Genomic DNA, 19,533 nt, shown 5'->3' with positions numbered 1-19,533 from the left:
ATGTGGTGATATGTATGGGGATCCATTAGGTGGTATATATATGGTGATGTGTGTGGTGATATATGTAGTGATATATGTGGATATATGTATGTGATAAGTATGTTATATATGTATGTGATAAGTATAGTGTTATATGTGGTGATATGTGGTTATATATGTGGGGATATGTATGGTGATATATGTGGAGATCTGTTTGGTCTTATATAAGGTGATATGTATGGTGACAACACGCGTTGGGTCTGTACCAGGGTATCTGCTCCCATGTAATTTACTTCATGTGGCATATATGGTTGGGCATTGCTTGTTATGTTAGAGGTTCATATTGGTGTTTACAATATTTATATGATTTATTTGCACATTTGCACTATAGCACTTTGGACCCTTTATATGGTATATTGCTTTGTATTTATAGGTTTTGGATGTGGAGCATTACTAATATGTTTGGTTCCTTGGTAAAGTAGGAGAGTATATTGTCCTCCTGCCTAGTTTCTCATATACCTCTGTGGTTTTTTAATTGATTTTATTGCTGCTTTTGTGGTGTTTTTTGTGTTTGTCCTAATAAACTTTGTATATTTTTGGATTTAGTGGTGTGCGCTGTATTATAGTGTCCAGCTTTCTTTTCTTTATTGTTTACAATGTATGGTGATATATGTGATGACCTATGGAAATATATACGTGGTGATATAAATGGTGATATATGTGGTTTATATGTGGTGATGTAAGTCAGTGCTTCTCAAACTTTGAGGCGCCCCCTAGTTGTTGGTGAGGCCCAGCTGGGGAGCCAGTTTTCACAAAAGTGACTATGATCTGCACAGTCCTTTTGCTGTTTGCAATAATCTCCATTTTAGCAACATTATTAACTTATTTTGTACTTGCTTTATTAGTATAGAGAGCTTGGGAGATGAGTGAAAGGTAGCCCTAGCATTATTTCCAGCCTTTAAATGGACTTTCTCCACAGATAGTGAGGCCCAGGCACCCTCTTGGTCAGTCTGGTGAGGCGCAAGCATTGCCTTGGTCTGTTGGGTGAGGCCCCAGTAGAAAAAATTCGAGAAGCTCTGCTCTAGAACATGGGTCTTCAAACTGTGGCCCTCCAGCTGTTGCAAAACTACATTTCCCATCATGCCTGGACAGCCGAATCCAAAGCTTTAGCTGTCCGGAAATGATAGAAATTGTGGTTTTGAAACAGCTGGAGGGCCACAGTTTGGAGACCCATACTCTAGAAAGTGGTTTCTTACTTTATAATAGATTCAAACTTGCATATTATTCCATCATCAAAAATTGTTATATTCGGAGGAATCAAGAGACATTATGGTCCCTTCACACATGTAGTTCAAAATGGCCCCATGCACACATCTGTAGGTGTTACAGATCCATTTTGGGAACATGATTAGAGATGAGCGAACTTTTCAAAAGTTTGTTCCGACCGGACTTCCATATTTTTTTGAAAAGTTCAGTTCGACCGAATTTCGGATTTCTTCGCATTTCATAGTTTAAAGCATCTATATGATACGGTGATAGTGTATTTGGTTGAATTTAGGGCTCTACATGTCAGTAACATCGGTATCTTTTCAATATCTTAAAGTCATTTTTTTTTTAGACTTCAATATTCACCATTACAGGGTCTATGCAGGAAACTCACCATTACAGGGTCTATGCAGGAAACTCACCATTACAGGGTCTATGCAGGAAATTCAACATTACAGGGTCTATGCAGGAAATTCAACATTACAGGGTCTATGCAGGAAACTCACCATTACAGGGTCTATGCAGGAAATTCAACATTACAGGGTCTATGCAGGAAATTCAACATTACAGGGTCTATGCAGGAAACTCACCATTACAGGGTCTATGCAGGAAAAAGGTCACAAATGCAGTGAAGGAGCAGCAGTAGTCATTGGAGGCCAGTGGAGGTCCAGCAATAGTCATTTGAGGCCAGTCCAGGAGCAGCAGAAGTCAACATGAATCCCAGGCAGGAGCAACAGTAGCTAACATGGAGGCCAGGCAGGAGCAAGAGTAGCCAACATGGAGGCCAGGCAGGAGCAACAGTAGCCAACATGGAGGCCAGGCAGGAGCAACAGTAGCCAACATGGAGGCCATGTCTCTCAGGATAACACGTATGTGATAGACACTATCACAAGAATCCAACTATAGGACTTGTCTATCTGTAGAGCACGTTTTTGTTCTGTGCACCCTTTGCTCTCCTATGCCTAATCTATCTATCTTTCGCCCTTTCTATATTTCTCTTTCAATCATTATATGTTTCTCCTCTCCGCTTTCCTAATCTTTTGGTCTTTGCTTTTCTACAATATCTTCCCAGTAGCCAGTAGTACAGCAGCACCAGCAGCATTTTGACAATGATGAGCTCTGTGCACTGCTAGTCTCCTTTCTCTCTCTCTCTCTCTCTCTCTCTCTCTCTCTCTCTGAAGACTGCGTTGTGCGGTCATGTGACCGCTCCTATTAACCCTTAGAGGACCGGGCCAATTTAAATTTTTGCGTTTTCGTTTTTCCCTCCTTGTGCTTAAAAGGCCATAGCACTTGCATTTTTTTTACCTAGAAGCCCGCATGAGCCCTTATTTTTTTGCGCCACTAATTTTACTTTGCAATGACAGGCTGATTTTTTTCATTAAGTACACTGCAAAACCAGAAAAAAAATTCAAAGTGTGGTGAAATTGAAAAAAAAAACAAACGCATTTCTTTTATTTTATTTTTTTCGTTTTTAGGCCGTTCGCCCTGGGGTAAAACTAACTTCATATATATGTTCCTCAAGTCGTTACGATTACAACGATATGTAACATGTATAACTTTCATTGTATCTGATGGCCTGTAAAAAATTCAAACCATTGTTAACAAATATATGTTCCTTAAAATCGCGCATATGCGACTTTTTGATCGCTTTTTATTACAATTTTTCAGGATTTGATGCGACCAAAAATGCGCAATTTTGCACTTTGGGATTTTTTTTGCGCTCACACCGTTTACCGTGCGAGATCAGGAATGTGATTAATTAATAGTTTGGGCGATTACGCACGTGGCGATACCAAACATGTTTACTGTATTTATTTATTTATTTATTTATTTTTATTCCTAACATGGGAAAAGGGGGGTGATTCAAACTTTTATTAGGGGAGGGCGCTTTTTATTAATAATAACACTTTTATTTTTACTTTTACACTTATACTAGAAGCCCCCCTGGGGGACTTCTAGTATAAGGGCACTGATCTCTCATACAGATCTATGCTGCACAGATATGCAGCATAGATCGATGAGATAGGCACATTGACTGCTTCCGGCTGCTGCAGCGGGAAGCAATCGAGTGCCGAGCCGGGATCAGCGCCATTTTGGCGGAGACCCTGGCCGGGTGAGGATGTGTGGATCGAGGAGTGATCCTCCCCACTAGACACCAGGGAACGGCTGCATCAAGTAATCGGATGCAGCTGTCAACTTTGACAGCTGCATCCGATTACTTTATTAGCGGGCACGTCGATCAGACCGTGCCCGCTAATAGCCATGATAAAATACATTGATGACTTGGCTGGTCCACAACCACTATTGTCCAATATACGTTATATACATAAGCTAACTTCTGCAGCAGAAATGTCTGGTTAAGTTTAATAAGCTAATACGTCAACTAATATGACAAAAAACATAACTTTTACCTAGTGAGAAAGGCACAAAAGCCTCATTCTTCTGGAAGTTGCCATTGTCATTGAGAAAGTTTGTAGGATCAAATTGCTTTGGGTTCTTAAAGCATTTGGGGTCCTTTAAGGCAGATGTCAACATGGGGAAAACTACAGTGTCCTGCAGACATAAATAAGGAGCATTATCATTATATAATATAACAAGTATAAGTACATTGGGCAGAACCAGGATCTCATGGTTAATAGAGTTTCCACTTATGATTTTTCTGCCTTTTTAGGCTATGTTCACCCAACATATGTTTTCGTAAAAGTATGGCCGTTGTTGAAATGGGCAACAGCGGTCATACTTTGTACGGAAACATACATTGCCTTTTCTTCTATGGGATCCCGGCCAGAGCGTATACACATAGTATACGCTCCGGCCGAGATCCCTCGCAGCGTCGCAAAGAACTGACATGACAGTTTTCTGCGGCCGCTATTCAGTGAATAGCGGCCGTAGATAACCCTGTCAGTTCACACAATGAAGCGAGCCACTTACTTCATTGTGTGCTGTGGGGAGTTCTGATGCGGGCACACGCTGATGCGCCCGCATCAGAACTCTGCGGCCGGAATGATCATCCTGCAGTACCGTCCGGGATGAATTTTTCAGAAACCGGCCGCTCCGTGACCCGGCCAGGTCACGGAACGACCGGTCTCATACGTCATGTGAAAATTGCCTTACTGTGGATTTTTCCAGTCTGTGACATATTCTTTACATTTACAAACTCATTTATGTGCACTGCTAGTTGCAGAATAGGGCAGGGTTCACACTACGGAACCCGTGCAGAGAATTTCCGACAGATTCCGTAGCTCGTACCCGTTCATGGCCACGTGCCTCTCCGCCCGTGCCACAGACACCATTCTATGCATAGGCGGATTCTTCATTTCACCAAAAGAATTTACATGTCAATTCTTTCGGCGGATAGCTCGAGTTCCGTAGTGTGAACTCGGCCTAAGAGTGGAATTCAAGCAGAATGCAGGTGGAATTCAAGAAGAATTTCGAGCAGAATTTAAGCCCCATTAACTTCGATAAGATTCCTCTAGCGGAACCCGTCCATTCTTCAGGGCAAACATGGATTCCGCGCAAAATCCGGACGGAAATTTCCACTATGTGCACAAATGCGCAAAAATACCATAGAAAACAATAGGAGCCAAGACTGCTTATTTTTATGCTCGAAATACTGTGAGAATTGCTCAGTGTGCACATACCATTATATGGTAAGTCAGAGGAGGCAGTGTGATGTTGGCAATTTTATGGTGCCTAACTACTAGTGTCAATGAATTTCACTGACGTCATCAAAGCTCTTGTCACATATTTCAATATCATATCAGAAGATTTTCCATTTTCCATTTCCATCGAATTCGCTTGTACGTTTTTACAACCCTCAGGTAGGATGCTACATCTGGGTATTTGAGCAGATAGAGGAGACCATATTTCAGGGTTGTGCTTGTTGTTTCTGTTCCAGCAAAGAAGAGGTCAATAACCGTGCCGAATAGATTGTTGTCTTGGAATTCAGTATTCCTATTGTTTCTTTCCTGTAATATCACAAAGTATTTGAGAATATATTGTATTATAAAGATGCTAATAAAATAAGTTTTCTTCTGTCTTACAAAATAAATTATGTACAGAGATGTTATATTTGTTGTACCTCCTTCATCTTTATTAGGAAGCAGTCAATGAAGTCTCGAGGACAGTTTGGGTCAAGAGTTGCTTTGTGACTTTCCAAAGATTCTGCAATAAAGTCTTTTACTTTCCCCATATTTGTAAAGATCTTCTGGTGGGGTCCGGGAAGAAAGTGAAGAGTTCTAGGAAAGACATTCAGAAGCTAAAGAAGGGGAGATGAGAAGATCTTTTAGTAAGGCTCTGAACACATATGGTAATTGGTAGCTGATATTACCCTAAAATATTAGAGAAGGTTCACCACAGACCAAGAGTTATGGAAAATGTAAGCTTACCATCCCCCAGGTAGTAGCCATGGATTCAAACATTTCTTTTAACAAGGCGAAAAGTGTCTTAAATTTAACATCTTCATAGTCAAAACGTTCTCCAAACGCAACTGAGCAGATAACATTGGAGACAGCCATGGTAAGCAGATATGTTGGGTCAAAGAGAGATTTCCATGTCTATTCAGTCTGTGACCAAAAAGCATACATTCTACATCTTGATGGAGAGACCGACATTATAAAGAATTACATTCTTTGACTAGTAAAACAAAAAAAATTGTTATAATTGTACCAGCCAGCAAAAATCTGTCTAGAAAATAGGGTTTTCAATACATTATATGTACTTTAAACTAAGGGCCCTATTACACGGAGCGATAATCAGTAGAATCAAGCTGATTCGGCCTATTATCGCCTCTTGTAGGCTGATCGTGTCAAATGGTCTGACACCAAAATCAACCGGTGCCGATTGAGTATACATTAGCTCATCAAGCTTCCAGCCTTCTCATGCACTCTGCTTGCTAACAGCTGACAGACCGCTCAGCCAATCACTGACCGCGGTGGTCCCAGTGGCTCAGAAAGGCTGCTGTGAAGCTGTGTGACTGCGTAACAAGCCGTGAAGCTGTAGGGCCGTGTAACAAGTATCTGCTCATAAAAAAAAAAACAAGGAGTGGGGGGCAGGAGAGGGAATGGTAAGTAAAGGGAGGGCCAGTAGTTAAGGGGAGGTAAAGAAAAGAAGCAAAGCTAAACTGGGCAAGGAACCACAGAATACCTTTGAAAAAACAACTTATTATCTTCGTAATGGGGTGTCTCTCTTTTCTATCTGCTGTCTTCAGATGCTGTGAGAGTATGACTCACTGCGAATGCACCATGACACCAGAAGAGGTGGGAATGCACCATTGGAACGCAAAGAAGAAAACAAAATGGCGGTACCCATTGGAAAAGATCCAGGACATCTTGATTAGGTAATGTATTAGATACAGACTGGAAACGCAGTCTGTATCTTTATCAGTATGCTTAGGGTAGATTTAGATTAAGAAAATGGACAGTTAACAATAGGTGATAGGTTCTCTGCACAATTCAGTTCACACCTCTGTATGGCAAAAATAAAGAACAGGTTCTAGTGCAGACACAATTATGGCATGGATCAGTATCTTTTATGCAGTCTTCTGTGAATTGTGAAGCACTATGAATGCACATCCTTACTCCGGTCCACTCTAGTGTAAATGGGGTCTTAAACTCACCACAGCTAAACCCAGTCACTAACGTGCAACACAAGCCTCAAAATATTGGCATCTCCACTTTACCATACAATATATATATTATTCTGTAGACATTTGCTCACCTCCTCTCTTTTTAATCTCTTCCGCCAAGTAACGTGCTTCCTCTTTTATAGGTTCCTCAATGCTTTTCTTCCCCATTCCAAAATTTCTCAGAGTAGAAAGAGAAAATCTGCGGATCTGTTTCCATCTCTCACCGTTGGTCAACATCACTCCTGAGATTATAAAACAATTGCAAGAAAAGTGCAGTTTATGCCGCAATTCCATAAAAATTTGCAGCAATATGGCAACAAAATTTTGGCAAAAACACACAAGAAACAACTGTTTGGTTTCCTGTAAATACCTATGGTCCCAACATACCCTATATCTTCTTAAAGGGGTACACCAGCCCGGGGATATTTTTAAGCTATGGCCAGGGAGGGGGTGGTTATGGATGGCGGAGGTCACTTACCTCCCCCAGGTTCCCGCACCAGGTCCCGGATCGCGCCGCCCGATACACCCGTCCCGCGGCAGCTTCCTGGTGGGAGCTGCCGCATGAGACGTGATATCTGAAGGCATCTCAGCCATTGAGCGGCCGAAGCGGGACTCCGCTACGGCAGCTGAATGGCTGAGCTGCCTTGAGACGTCACGTCTCATGTGGCAGCTCACACCAGGAAGTGGCTGCGGGACGGGTGTACTGGGTGGCGCGATCTGGGACCCGGCACTGGAACCAGGGAGGTAATTGACCTCTGCCGTCTATAACCACCCCCTCCCCGGCCATAGCTTAAAAATATCCCCGGGCCGGAGTACTCCTTTAAGTAACAAATAAAGTACAGTACAGGAAATCCATTGACAACACTGACTTATCTTTTAATACCCACCCCCATATTTTTATATTTCTCTCCCATACATGCCTTCTTTCCTTCAATATCTATCTCTGTGTTTCCTCTAGACCCTAGTCATGTTACTTTCCCTCTTGCATATGACATAGTCTTGTTTGCGAAAACCCTATATTCTGGTTATCTGAGATCTGCACAGAAAATAAAGGGTATACAAAAAATCTTTATTATGTTCACATGATAGTTGTAAAAAAGCAATTAAAATAATGTATGGGATAGAACACAGAGGTCAAAACCAGAGGGGGAGGAAAAAATCAGCATGGCATCATAATAGCAAAAAATAGATAAAGATGGAGTAACTATGATTGAAATGTAATGAAATACTACCATCTAGTGGTCAATAGGTGTATGGTACAAAGAAAGACTACTAATACAGAGAAGTCATACTAAAGTATAATACCTCCGAAAGCTTATATGCATCAAACATATCAGGGAAACTGTATGTGACCCCAAAGAAATGATAAATAAGTATAACTAAAGTGGGTGGATGAAATAATCAACCCACCAAGCTAGGGGACAGGTAAAATAAATTGACCATACAGGGAATTACCTATACCACAGAACCAATGCTGAAGTCTTACCCCCCGTCTAGCACAAAAGCCCGACGTACGTTTCGCTCACTTCATCAGGAGATAATGGACTCAATACATCTAGCACAGCTATATATACACACATAGACACAAATGCACACCTGTAATATATTAATTCACTTACACTACAAGCATGTAGATACCACGCTCATGTGTTGTAAGATGGCCGAGACGCCGGAAGAGGAGGAGTCAACCGGACCCATACCCAATGATTTATATGAGGGGGAAAAAAGAGGCATGCCAATACTAATCTCATACACCTGTAGGACCTCATCATCACCCGTGTTACCTATACCGAGAGGGGTCACTCACCTAACATCAGACACGTCCCAGCGCACAGAGCGCCCGTAATGCCAGCCCCATCTGCCTACGTCATGACGCACGGAGACGTGCGTCTCACCTGCGTTCCAACCCGCCCGGACGTAATGACATGCGGGAATACACACCGTCGTGCGTGCCACATTTATGTGCGTGACACATAAATATAATATATAAAAACCCTATAGTTATCACTAATAAATTTATAGACACATAAATAAATATAAATTTATTGGTGATAACTATAGGGTTTTTATATATTATATTTATATTTGGTAAAAGCTATTCTACCCAATAGAATTGCATATAGTACTAGAATCCCTAGCTTTAGAATGCGCATGCGCCAACGTATGACGCGCTACATGACGTCGTGAGATGTGGCACGCACGACGGTGTGTATTCCCGCACGTCATTACGTCCGGGCGGGTTGGAACGCAGGTGAGACGCACGTCTCCGTGCGTCATGACGTAGGCAGATGGGGCTGGCATTACGGGCGCTCTGTGCGCTGGGACGTGTCTGATGTTAGGTGAGTGACCCCTCTCGGTATAGGTAACACGGGTGATGATGAGGTCCTACAGGTGTATGAGATTAGTATTGGCATGCCTCTTTTTTTCCCCTCATATAAATCATTGGGTATGGGTCCGGTTGACTCCTCCTCTTCTGGCGTCTCGGCCATCTTACAACACATGAGCGTGGTATCTACATGCTTGTAGTGTAAGTGAATTAATATATTACAGGTGTGCATTTGTGTCTATGTGTGTATATATAGCTGTGCTAGATGTATTGAGTCCATTAGCTCCTGATGAAGTGAGCGAAACGTACGTCGGGCTTTTGTGCTAGACGGGGGGTAAGACTTCAGCATTGGTTCTGTGGTATAGGTAATTCCCTGTATGGTCAATTTATTTTACCTGTCCCCTAGCTTGGTGGGTTGATTATTTCATCCACCCACTTAAGTTATACTTATTTATCATTTCTTTGGGGTCACATACAGTTTCCCTGATATGTTTGATGCATATAAGCTTTCGGAGGTATTATACTTTAGTATGACTTCTCTGTATTAGTAGTCTTTCTTTGTACCATACACCTATTGACCACTAGATGGTAGTATTTCATTACATTTCAATCATAGTTACTCCATCTTTATCTATTTTTTACTATTATGATGCCATGCTGATTTTTTCCTCCCCCTCTGGTTTTGACCTCTGTGTTCTATCCCATACATTATTTTAATTGCTTTTTTACAACTATCATGTGAACATAATAAAGATTTTTTGTATACCCTTTATTTTCTGTGCAATTTCTTTGGTTTTTGTTTGGTACTTCGTTGCACTTAGTATTTATTAGGCAGGACTTTATAGGTTGTCTATCTGAGATCTGGTAGTCTCAACAATAGTAAATAACTGTACAATTGGGGTGTCCGTCCCAGATAATTGTATCCCTGCAATAAGTGTATAAAAGAAGGAGGGGAAGTGCCTAAAACGTAACTTTTATTACAAATGATTAAGATACACCAATATTAGTGTGCCCATCACCAAGCTACAAATTTATCAATGATTGGTTTGGAAACCGCAATCCGGAGTGCGTCCTAAACCAACATATTATAATGATAAACAGAATGGAGGCTAGATGAGCCCCAAATTAAATAAGATAGCGTCGTGTTCCTCCAACGCGTTTCTGCCACTAGTTACCGCGGCGTCATCAGGGGAGTGTATCAGCACAAGTGCCACAGGTGGTGGAAACAGGTGCTTATAGTTAAAGGTAAAAGCATACCCAAGAATAGTAAACTGTATATCTTATATGCCTATTAAATTGCAGGGTATGCAATAAAAAGGGCTTAACAGTGTGGATAAGACCGTATTTGCCGCTCAGCGGCTACTCACTGGCCCTTGTTTAGAACCATGCAGGCAGAACTAGTGGCAGAAACGCGTTGGGAGAACACAACGCTATCTTATTTAATTTGGGGCTCATCTAGCCTCCATTCTGTTTATCATTATAATATGTTGGTTTAGGACGACTCCGGATTGCGGTTTCCAAACCAATCATTGATAAATTTGTAGCTTGGTGATGGGCACACTAATATTGGTGTATCTTAATCATTTGTAATAAAAGTTACGTTTTAGGCACTTCCCCTCCTTCTTTTATAGTCTCAACAATAGTTCAGATTGCCTCTGTGTAAAGTCTGCTTACTCACCATAACCTTTGAAGAGTAGATTACCAAACTCGAAGGGACCTCTGAGACCGAATATTTCTCTATGGTCTATTAAAGCCTCCTTCACACAATCATATCCAACTAAGACCACAGCAGGTTTACTGGACAAGTAGATGGTGAACACTGGGTCATAGGTCTCACTCAGCTGGAAAAGAAACATATCACATTCAATATTACAAGAATCTCAATATTTCTCACCAGTCATATACAGCTATTGGGTCAAGAGGCAGGTGTTTTAAGGGTTTTTCCACACTGCCACCTATGACAGGACCACTGGTAGAGTTAGCAACCTGGCGGTCCCCCACAGCAAAGTCTAAAGGCTTATAGAGGGGTTAAAAGGTTTAAAAAAACAAACAAAAAACACCTGCTGGTATTTACAAAAGCCTTCCTGATGAGTTCCACATAGTCCTGGGCCATATCTTCTGGTCCCCAGTCCACCAGAGCCATTTTAGCCTCCAGTCTCATGACAGCATGAAAGTCATAATAGAAAAAAGAAATAAATTCTGCTTCTGGGCTCACTGCACTGTTATTGACAGCACAGGAGATCACAGAGCACTGAATGTCTTATTCACACTTCCTGTACTGCATCCAAGCCCTAAAGTTGTCATAGATGAATATGTATTGACAACTAGCAGAGAAGCAGAACCAGTCATACCTAATGAACAATGTTGTAATTTTCTACTACACACAGAAAGTAAAAAAAAAGTAGTTTTTTTTTAATAAAGGGAATTACAAATATCGTAGATATTGATGCATTTGTACCAATATGCAGAGTTATTTTTAACATCACTTAAATAGTCTGGCATCTCTGATGACCTGGCAGCCTTTAGAGTAATAAAGGACATTTTACACTACCATTGTAATACACAACTCACCTTCATCATAGACTGGGGCATTTCTTTCAGGTTCACATGCAGCATGGATCCCAGTACAGGAAGGGGTGGTGGTCCTGGGGGCATATTCTTCTTATTTAGATTTCTCCTCCATATGAAGAAATACAGGACAAGGCTGATGAAGATAGCAAGCAGAAGAGTCCCTGATACTCCCAGCTCCATTGTGGCTTCATACCTGGATGGAGGAAGCCGCACATGCATACAGTATTGGGCTGCGTTCACACTACGTATATTTCAGTCAGTATATTTCAGTCAGTATTGCAACCAAAACCAGGAGTGGATTAAAAACACAGAAAGGATCTGTTCACACAATGGTGAAATTGAGTGGATGGCCGCCATTTAATGGCAAATATTTGCTGGTATTTTAGAATAACGGCTGTTATATTGAAATAATGGCCGTTATTTACTGTTATATGGCGGCCATCCACTCAATTTCATCATTGTGTGAACAGAGCCTTTCTGTGTTTTTAATCCACTCCTGGTTTTGGTTGCAATATGAGGACCACAATACTGACTGAAATATACGTAGTGTGAACATAGCCTTAGGCTATGCTCACACTACTTATACTCTCTTAAAACTACGGCCATTGTTGCCTATTGCAACAACAGTCGTGATTAATACAAAAATATATGCGGCGTTGCAGCCTATGGAATCCCGGCCGGGGTGTATACACATAGTACACACTCCGTTCACTTCATTGAATATCGGCCGCAGAAACCCATGTCAGTGCACACTATGGAGCGTGCTCCGTAGTGTGCTATCGGGACTTCTGATGCGGGTGTGCACGGATGCGCCCACATCAGAACTAAGCGGTGCTAAAGATCATCCGGCCGGTACTGCAGTACCGGCCAGGATGAGCTTTACTGAGACCGGCTGTTCCGTGACCCGGCTGGGTAACGGAACGGCAGGTCTCCTACAAGGTCTGAACATGGCCTTACAGTCAAAGTAACAATAACATGTAACCTACAGACCTGTCAGCTCAAAGGGGTACTCCAGCGAAAATATTTTTCTTTCAAACAACTGGTTTGAGAAAGTTATATAGATTTGTGATTTACTTCTATTTAAAAATCTCAGATATTCCCATAGTCATCAGCTGCTGTATGTCCTGCAGGAAATTGTGTATTCTTTTCAGTCTGACAGGCTGTTCTCTTCTGACATCTCTGTTAGAGACAGACAATCTTCAGAGCAGGAGATGTGCTGCTGCTCTGGACAGTTCCTGTCTTGGACTGAGGTGGCAGCAGAGAGCACTGTATGAGACTGAAAACTAAACACCATTTCCTGCAAGGCATACAGCAGCTGATAAGTACCAGAAGACTTGAGATTTTTAAATAGACATAAATTACAAATCTATATAACTTTCTCAAGCCAGTTGGTTTGAAAGAAAAAGATTTCCGCTGGAGTACCCCTTTAACTTGCTGGATTTACACAGACACAATAGGATCATACAGAATAGACATAGTCAACAGCTTTACATTGCTCCTTATATGGACATTTATTGATAGAAATCTCTGATGTTTCCATGCTAAAGAGTCCAGTCCATAGAGTGACACTGCCCACTGGACTCCTTAACACACAATGAGCAGGGATTTTAATCAACATGTTACAAGTTATAGAGAATCTTCGCCCAGGTTCCCCTTAAGAGCCATAACAGAGACTAAGGGTATGCTCACACCAAAGAATAGGCGAGGCTTTAAAGAGGAAATTTGAGCGGAAAGCGTAAATTTAAAGCCCCAATGACTTCTATGGGATTTCTCTACTGGAATCCGCCCACTGTTTCCACAACATAGTGGAAATCCCATTGAACACAATGGGACATTGCTCTGCTCATATTTTACCGGCAGAATTTCAACCGTTAAAATTGAAACTTGAAAATTGCCATGGAGCAAAAATCTCTCAAAGTGTAGAAAGCCACTACATCAACAAATGCAACAAAAACATGACCATCACCTAGAGAGAAAGGCACAAAGGCCTAATTCTTCCGGAAGTTGCCGTTGTCATTCAGAAAGTTTGTGGGATCAAATTGTTTTGGGTTCTTAAAACACTTGGGGTACTTCAAGACAGAAGGGGAAAACTATAATGCCCTGCAAATAGAAATAACATAGGATAAACTTTATAAATGTACAGGTGACAGAATAAGTAACTTATAGTGATTGATAGGACTTCCCATAAGGGTGCCCTCACACTTACTTTTTTGGTGACGATTTTCTGGCCTCCAAAAAAGCCCGAAAATGTGTGAATATTTTTTTTTTTTGCGGTTTAGCCGTTTTTGAGTGCACCGAGATGGCTTAACTTCCATTTCCTCCGGCATCACAATACCAAAATGGTACAAAAACGGCAGGAAAAAAATGCCATACACACAGCAATGACGTTTTTGTGATGACCAGAACATTCCCAAAAAATGCCACAGGCTCAGCATGCTGCATTTTGGAAACACTGCCAAAGGGCCTCAAAAACATCAGAAACAAGAGATCGTGCACACGGAGCAAAAGTGGTAGAATTCCGCTGCGGAATTCTCCGCCGCGGAATGCCGCCAGCCTCCCTGTCTTACTGAGAGTCTATGGGAGGCTCGCGCGCCTCCTCTCTCCGCGCTGAACAGTGAACATGATCATTATTACAAGGAAGCTGGCTCTGCCGCGGAATTACGCCACTTTCGCTCCGTGTGCACATACTGTAGCTCTTAAAAGTTTTATTAGTTTTAGAAACAAAATATAAAATGCAAAAGCAATATCGAATTGTTAGCAGACAAAAGTACAAGTAAATAGGGTTACAATGAATCTCCAATATTCTGCAAGAAATTTGTTCGTGTTTCCACAGCCAACAACCCAGGGCTAATAAAGTTAATTTTTGTTGGATCTATGTGTATATATCATGACTAATTTTGAAGCTCATATAACCATGACAAATCATTTTTTAAATAAAAAGTTGCTAAAACATGACAACACCATCCGCTCCCCAGCACTGTTAACACAGTTCTCTTACTATTTACCTTAGGAATGCAGTATCCTCTGTTGTGTCTTCAATCGTTGCTCGTATAAGTCCCAAAGGTGTAATGTCTGCAAACCTCTGAATTTCATGTATAACAGCATCTGTATAAGGCATCTGGATGCGATCCTCTACTGAAGGACATCTATTCTGGCCAATCACGTGATCAACCTCTTCATGAATTTTTCCTTTTGGATACATTTTACAGTTCATGGTTTAGAAAGATAACATGGGTGTAGTTTCCCAATTACTTACTGTATAGAGATACAGTAAGTACACAGTGCAAGAAAGAAGGTCTGTTTCAGCTTCCTACATCAGCACAGATCGGGTTTGGTTCTAGTATGAACTACCAGTTTACATAAATGAGACTTCACTTGTTATCGAGCGGACATATTCAAGGATGGCTTTGGTGCTTTCACAGATAATTGGCAGGGGTGTCAAGAATTGAACCCCCACTGATCTAATATTGATGGCTTACCCAGAGGATACTGTAAGTTATTAATTTTAAAATTAAAAATTAAAATAACCATGTAAAGTGTTCAGTTAGCCTGCAGTGCCACCATGGGAGAAATTAAAGGGGTTTTTCCTGAGGATAAATCATCAATATAAGATTGGTAGAGGTCTCACATTGAAGGCTGAGGCAACATCATACAGAGCAAAAAAGAGCAGGAAGCAGATAGTGCTATACATTGTATAGTGGCTAAACTGGGTTACTGCAGCTCCGCTCTTTTACTTCAGTGGGAGCTGAACTGCAGCTACCCAGCTGTCTGCTTTCTACTGCTTCACTGGGTATACCAGTATCACAACTCTGGCAAACAGAGGGGATGCTGACCTAATATTAAAGATCTATCCTGAGAATAGGTCATCAATAAATATTTGTGCTACACTTTGGTCAACAAATGAGGATCCCAAATAAAAGTTGTCCTTGTTTTTTACCCAAACAGGGTATATGAAATTAGGTTTTCTAAACAAAAGAATACCACTAACAACATAGGTGCATGGAAACAGCAATCAGCATTAACATTAAATCCATATAAAAGTAATGGGAATTGAATATCACGTGACTATGAGAAGAGTGGGGTATATTGGGTAATGATAGACATGTGTCAGAACCCAGAGTGAATCATAGCTTTCTGCATATGTGCCTGTGTAGCCAAAGACTAGTCAGAGTGCCCATGCCGACCCTTGTCCACCACAGTGTGGATGGGAGAGTGCAACATTAATTTAGTGAAGAAGGTGAGCGTAAAGGTAATGTGTTGCTCTGGGCAATGAAATGTGACTAACATGTTGGCCTCTTACCTTCATCCTTAGTACTATTCCCATGCAGTTTGTAGTGTAATTCTGTGTCTGCAAAGGCCGTTTGGAGCACTAAGGATGAATCTGCCCCTGGCAAGGTGGCTCTTCAGTGGAGCGGGCGGGCCAGATCAGTGCTCTGGGGGCAGTAGCCCCACCCCCAGTGCTCAAAACAGCCTTATCGGACGCTAGATTACACTACAAATGGCATGGAAACGGCACAGAGGATGAAGGTAAGAGACAGTGTCAGTGGATGGATGCCTGCCTTGGTAAACCCTTGTCATGTCGCAATACTCTCCACAGAGTTGGACTTTGACGTAAAAGGGGCCACCCTGGTATTTCCCTATTTATGTTCCAATACTCGCAACCGAGTGGGACTTAAGGGGCTACGTATCAGGGTGGTTTGGTGATCTTCCCACTGGGAGGCACCCCCTTGGCAATAGGCTTCCCTCCCCTGGAGGGATATCTGGCTATTCCTGTGTTTTGAGACTCGTAACTGAGACTCCACGGACCCTTCTTTTGCATGTTTACATTTATAGGGGGCAATGCATCGGTGGAGACTCTTCAGTGAGTATCCATTTGATTTTTTTTGTCGCTGGTCTCCCTGAGCTCAGCGATTGCTGTGTTTTCTTTTCCTGTAATGTCACAAAGTATTTGATATTAAATATGTCTATTATAGGGGCTGTGATCTGGAAATGCTATATTTTCTATATAGATACTATGGGGGAGATTTATCAAACATGGTGTAAAGTGAAACTGGCTCCACCTTTCATCCCTCACAGACTCTTTGGAAAATGAAAGGTGGAATCTGATTGGTTCCTAGGGCTAACTGAGCCAGTTTTACTTTACACCATGTTTGATAAATCTCCCTCTATAGGTACTAGTGTTGTTATGTGTTATAATTTATGTACATACAGTAGATACAATTGTACCTTACCTTCTCCATCTTTATTAGGAAGCAGTCAATGAAGTCTCGAGGACAGTTTGGGTCAAGTGTCTCTTTGTGACTTTCCAAGGATTCTACAATAAAGTCTTTAACTTTTTTCATATTTGTAAAGATCTTCTGGTGGGGTCTGGGAAGAAATTGGAAAGTCTTGGGAAACAGATTGAGAAACTGAAAAGGGGGAAACAAGTGTGAGGTTTTAATATAATATTCTAAAATATTACTAAAGATTCACCACAAAATTCACAAAATCCATGTGACGGGGCATTTTTCATCATAAGGGTTTTGCCTTCTTCTGGATCAACACAGTAGGGTTTTTGTAGGTTGAACTTGATGGACCCTTTTTTTTTTATCAACCTTATTATCTATGTTATGAATTAACCAAGAATAATATGAAAAGTTAGCTTACAAGTCCCCAAGAGGAAGACATGAGCTGAAACATTTCTCTTAGCAAGGTAAGAATTGTTCTAAATTTTACATCTTCATAGTCGAAACGTTCTCCAAACACAACTGAGCAGATAGCATTGGAGACAGCCATGGTCAGCAGATATGTTGGGTCAAAGGGAGTATCTGCAAGGAGAGATCAAAGTCTATTTAGTTTGTAACCAAAAGCCATACAATCTACATCTTGGTAGACAAAGACATGATTAGGTTCATTACAATCCAATTCAAGAGGGAAAAAAAGGACATTTTATTCTTATTTGGAATGATTCTCTAACTGCTGCTGTGCAGAGGTCGATACTATGGCTGGGCTTTCTCTTCCTGGTCCCTCAATATTCTGGCACTGAGCCACAGACCAAAATGCATATAGACATGTGAGGGACCTTTCAAGTGGATCACGTGACCATAAGGTCCTCAAGAGGAAGTGTTGGAAGATTTTTTAAAAAAATGCATATAGACATGTGAGGGACCTTTCAAGTGGATCACGTGACCATAAGGTCCTCAAGAGGAAGTGTTGGAAGATTTAAAAAAAAAAAAAAACATACAAAAAAAAAAACTTTACCATTTGTTCTGTCCTGTATTCTTGTCACTATCTACTTTTATCTACTGTCCAGTACAATTCCTCTGTTGCTGTGATGGGTAGCATTTTCAATATCTCTTTTTATTCTTTAGATAGATACTGCACAGTGAAACATTTCTTGTCCTACGCCTAGGAATGTAGCTCACTATCTGCACATGGAGAATGCACATTGCCACTTTTGCTGTGCTGTTTTCTGAATGTAATTCAGTCATTCAGTCATGAGGATAGTTAAAGGGTTTATCTGGAGTGGAAAAAAAATGTGCCGAAGGAAGTACTAAGCATATGAAAGGTGATACTTATTATTATTATTATCATCAATGTAATTATTATTTTATTTATTTATTCTATCAAAAAAAAACTGTTATGCTCAATTAAAAATAACTTACTATAATTATAAATAAAACGTACACAACAATGTATCTTGGAGTGGATTATAGCTCATACTTTCAGTTCTCATCTACCCAGAAAAGTAACCCCTCGAAGAGGCAGCTATTTTAAATAGAGATGAGCGAATCGCTTTGTTTGATCTGCACGCCGCTCAGCAAGCCGCCGGCCTTTCAGCGCTGCTCCGCTCCCTGCCACTCCTTCCAGGGTGCTAGGAAAAGCTGGATCCAATCCTGGGAAACTTTTCCCAGCTACCCAGGATTGGATCCAGTTTGTCCCGGACACCCAGGGTGGAGTGGCGGGGAGCGGAGCAGCGCTGAAAGGCCGGCTGCTTGATGTGCGGTGTTCAGATCAAACAAAGTGATTCGCTTTGTTTAGATGAGCCATTTGCTCATCTCTAATTTTAAGCCTTGGGGGCAAAGCTTTTTTTTTTTTTTTTTTTTAATAAATATTACATTCAATGAACCAAAGCTTTTTCATTTTTCTGCTTTTTTTCTGCTTTTTTTGTAGAGTACAAGTTACATTTTAAAGAAATGTTTCTTTTTAAAACATGCTGAGGCAGGTAATAAACATTTATAAAAAAGCAATACTTACCTTCCTCTCTCCCCTGACACTCAATAGCGAAGGAATATCCAACAGCGTCCAAAAATAGTGTCCAAACCGCAAATTTATTGCATCTAGCACAGAATATAGCAACGTTTGGCCATAACCTGGTCTTTGTTAAGCCAGACATTGTAACAGAGCCTTGATCTTGCTGCACAGCCTGTCTCGGACAAGCATGTGCATTTGGGTCCTGTCTCAACCACTGATTGGCATAGTGAACAATGTCTCAAGCCAATCACTATCCTGAAAGTGCTATACTAAGTGATCAGGGCTCTGTGACAGTGGTGGTGGGAGGAGCAAGGAAGGTAATAATAATAATAATAATAATAATAATAATAATAAAAGAAAGAGGGAGAAAGAGGGAGAAAGCTGAACTGTTTTGGCCAAGGAGAAACTGTACGTTATATACGTCATTTTTCTCATTTATCTAGCCCCATTTAATGTGAATGTCCCACTAGGTACGTCGCTTGGTGTTTTTTACCTGAATGGATTGGCACCGGCCAGGAAACCAGTGCCGCAG

At 41.2% G+C, this 19,533-nt stretch overlaps 1 protein-coding gene and 1 long non-coding RNA gene across 2 annotated transcripts in view; both read right to left on the bottom strand.

The window, feature by feature from the left end:
- LOC138766092 (cytochrome P450 2B4-like) overlaps positions 1-12,022 on the bottom strand; it is a 106,737-nt gene extending 94,715 nt beyond the window's left edge. Inside the window, exons 1-5 of the mRNA XM_069943429.1 lie at positions 11,769-12,022; positions 10,876-11,038; positions 6,976-7,113; positions 5,634-5,803; positions 5,327-5,503 (exon numbers count right to left, since the gene is read on the bottom strand). Coding sequence (XP_069799530.1) covers positions 5,327-5,503; positions 5,634-5,803; positions 6,976-7,113; positions 10,876-11,038; positions 11,769-11,987 — 867 coding nt within the window. The 5' untranslated portion in view covers positions 11,988-12,022. The remainder of the gene's footprint in view (positions 1-5,326; positions 5,504-5,633; positions 5,804-6,975; positions 7,114-10,875; positions 11,039-11,768) is intronic.
- A 1,594-nt stretch (positions 12,023-13,616) lies between these two features.
- LOC138765743 (uncharacterized) lies at positions 13,617-17,163 on the bottom strand. Its single transcript, XR_011358632.1, has 3 exons — positions 17,000-17,163; positions 14,774-14,957; positions 13,617-13,868 (listed from the first exon to the last, which is right to left on the bottom strand). It is a non-coding gene; the product is annotated as an uncharacterized lncRNA (long non-coding RNA).
- Positions 17,164-19,533: the final 2,370 nt, after the last annotated feature.

The sequence above is a fragment of the Dendropsophus ebraccatus genome, chromosome 10, assembly GCF_027789765.1.
Source record: "Dendropsophus ebraccatus isolate aDenEbr1 chromosome 10, aDenEbr1.pat, whole genome shotgun sequence".
NCBI lineage: Eukaryota > Metazoa > Chordata > Amphibia > Anura > Hylidae > Dendropsophus > Dendropsophus ebraccatus.
The sequence above is the reverse complement of the archived record's forward strand: the minus strand, read 5'-3'. Positions and strand labels throughout refer to the sequence as shown.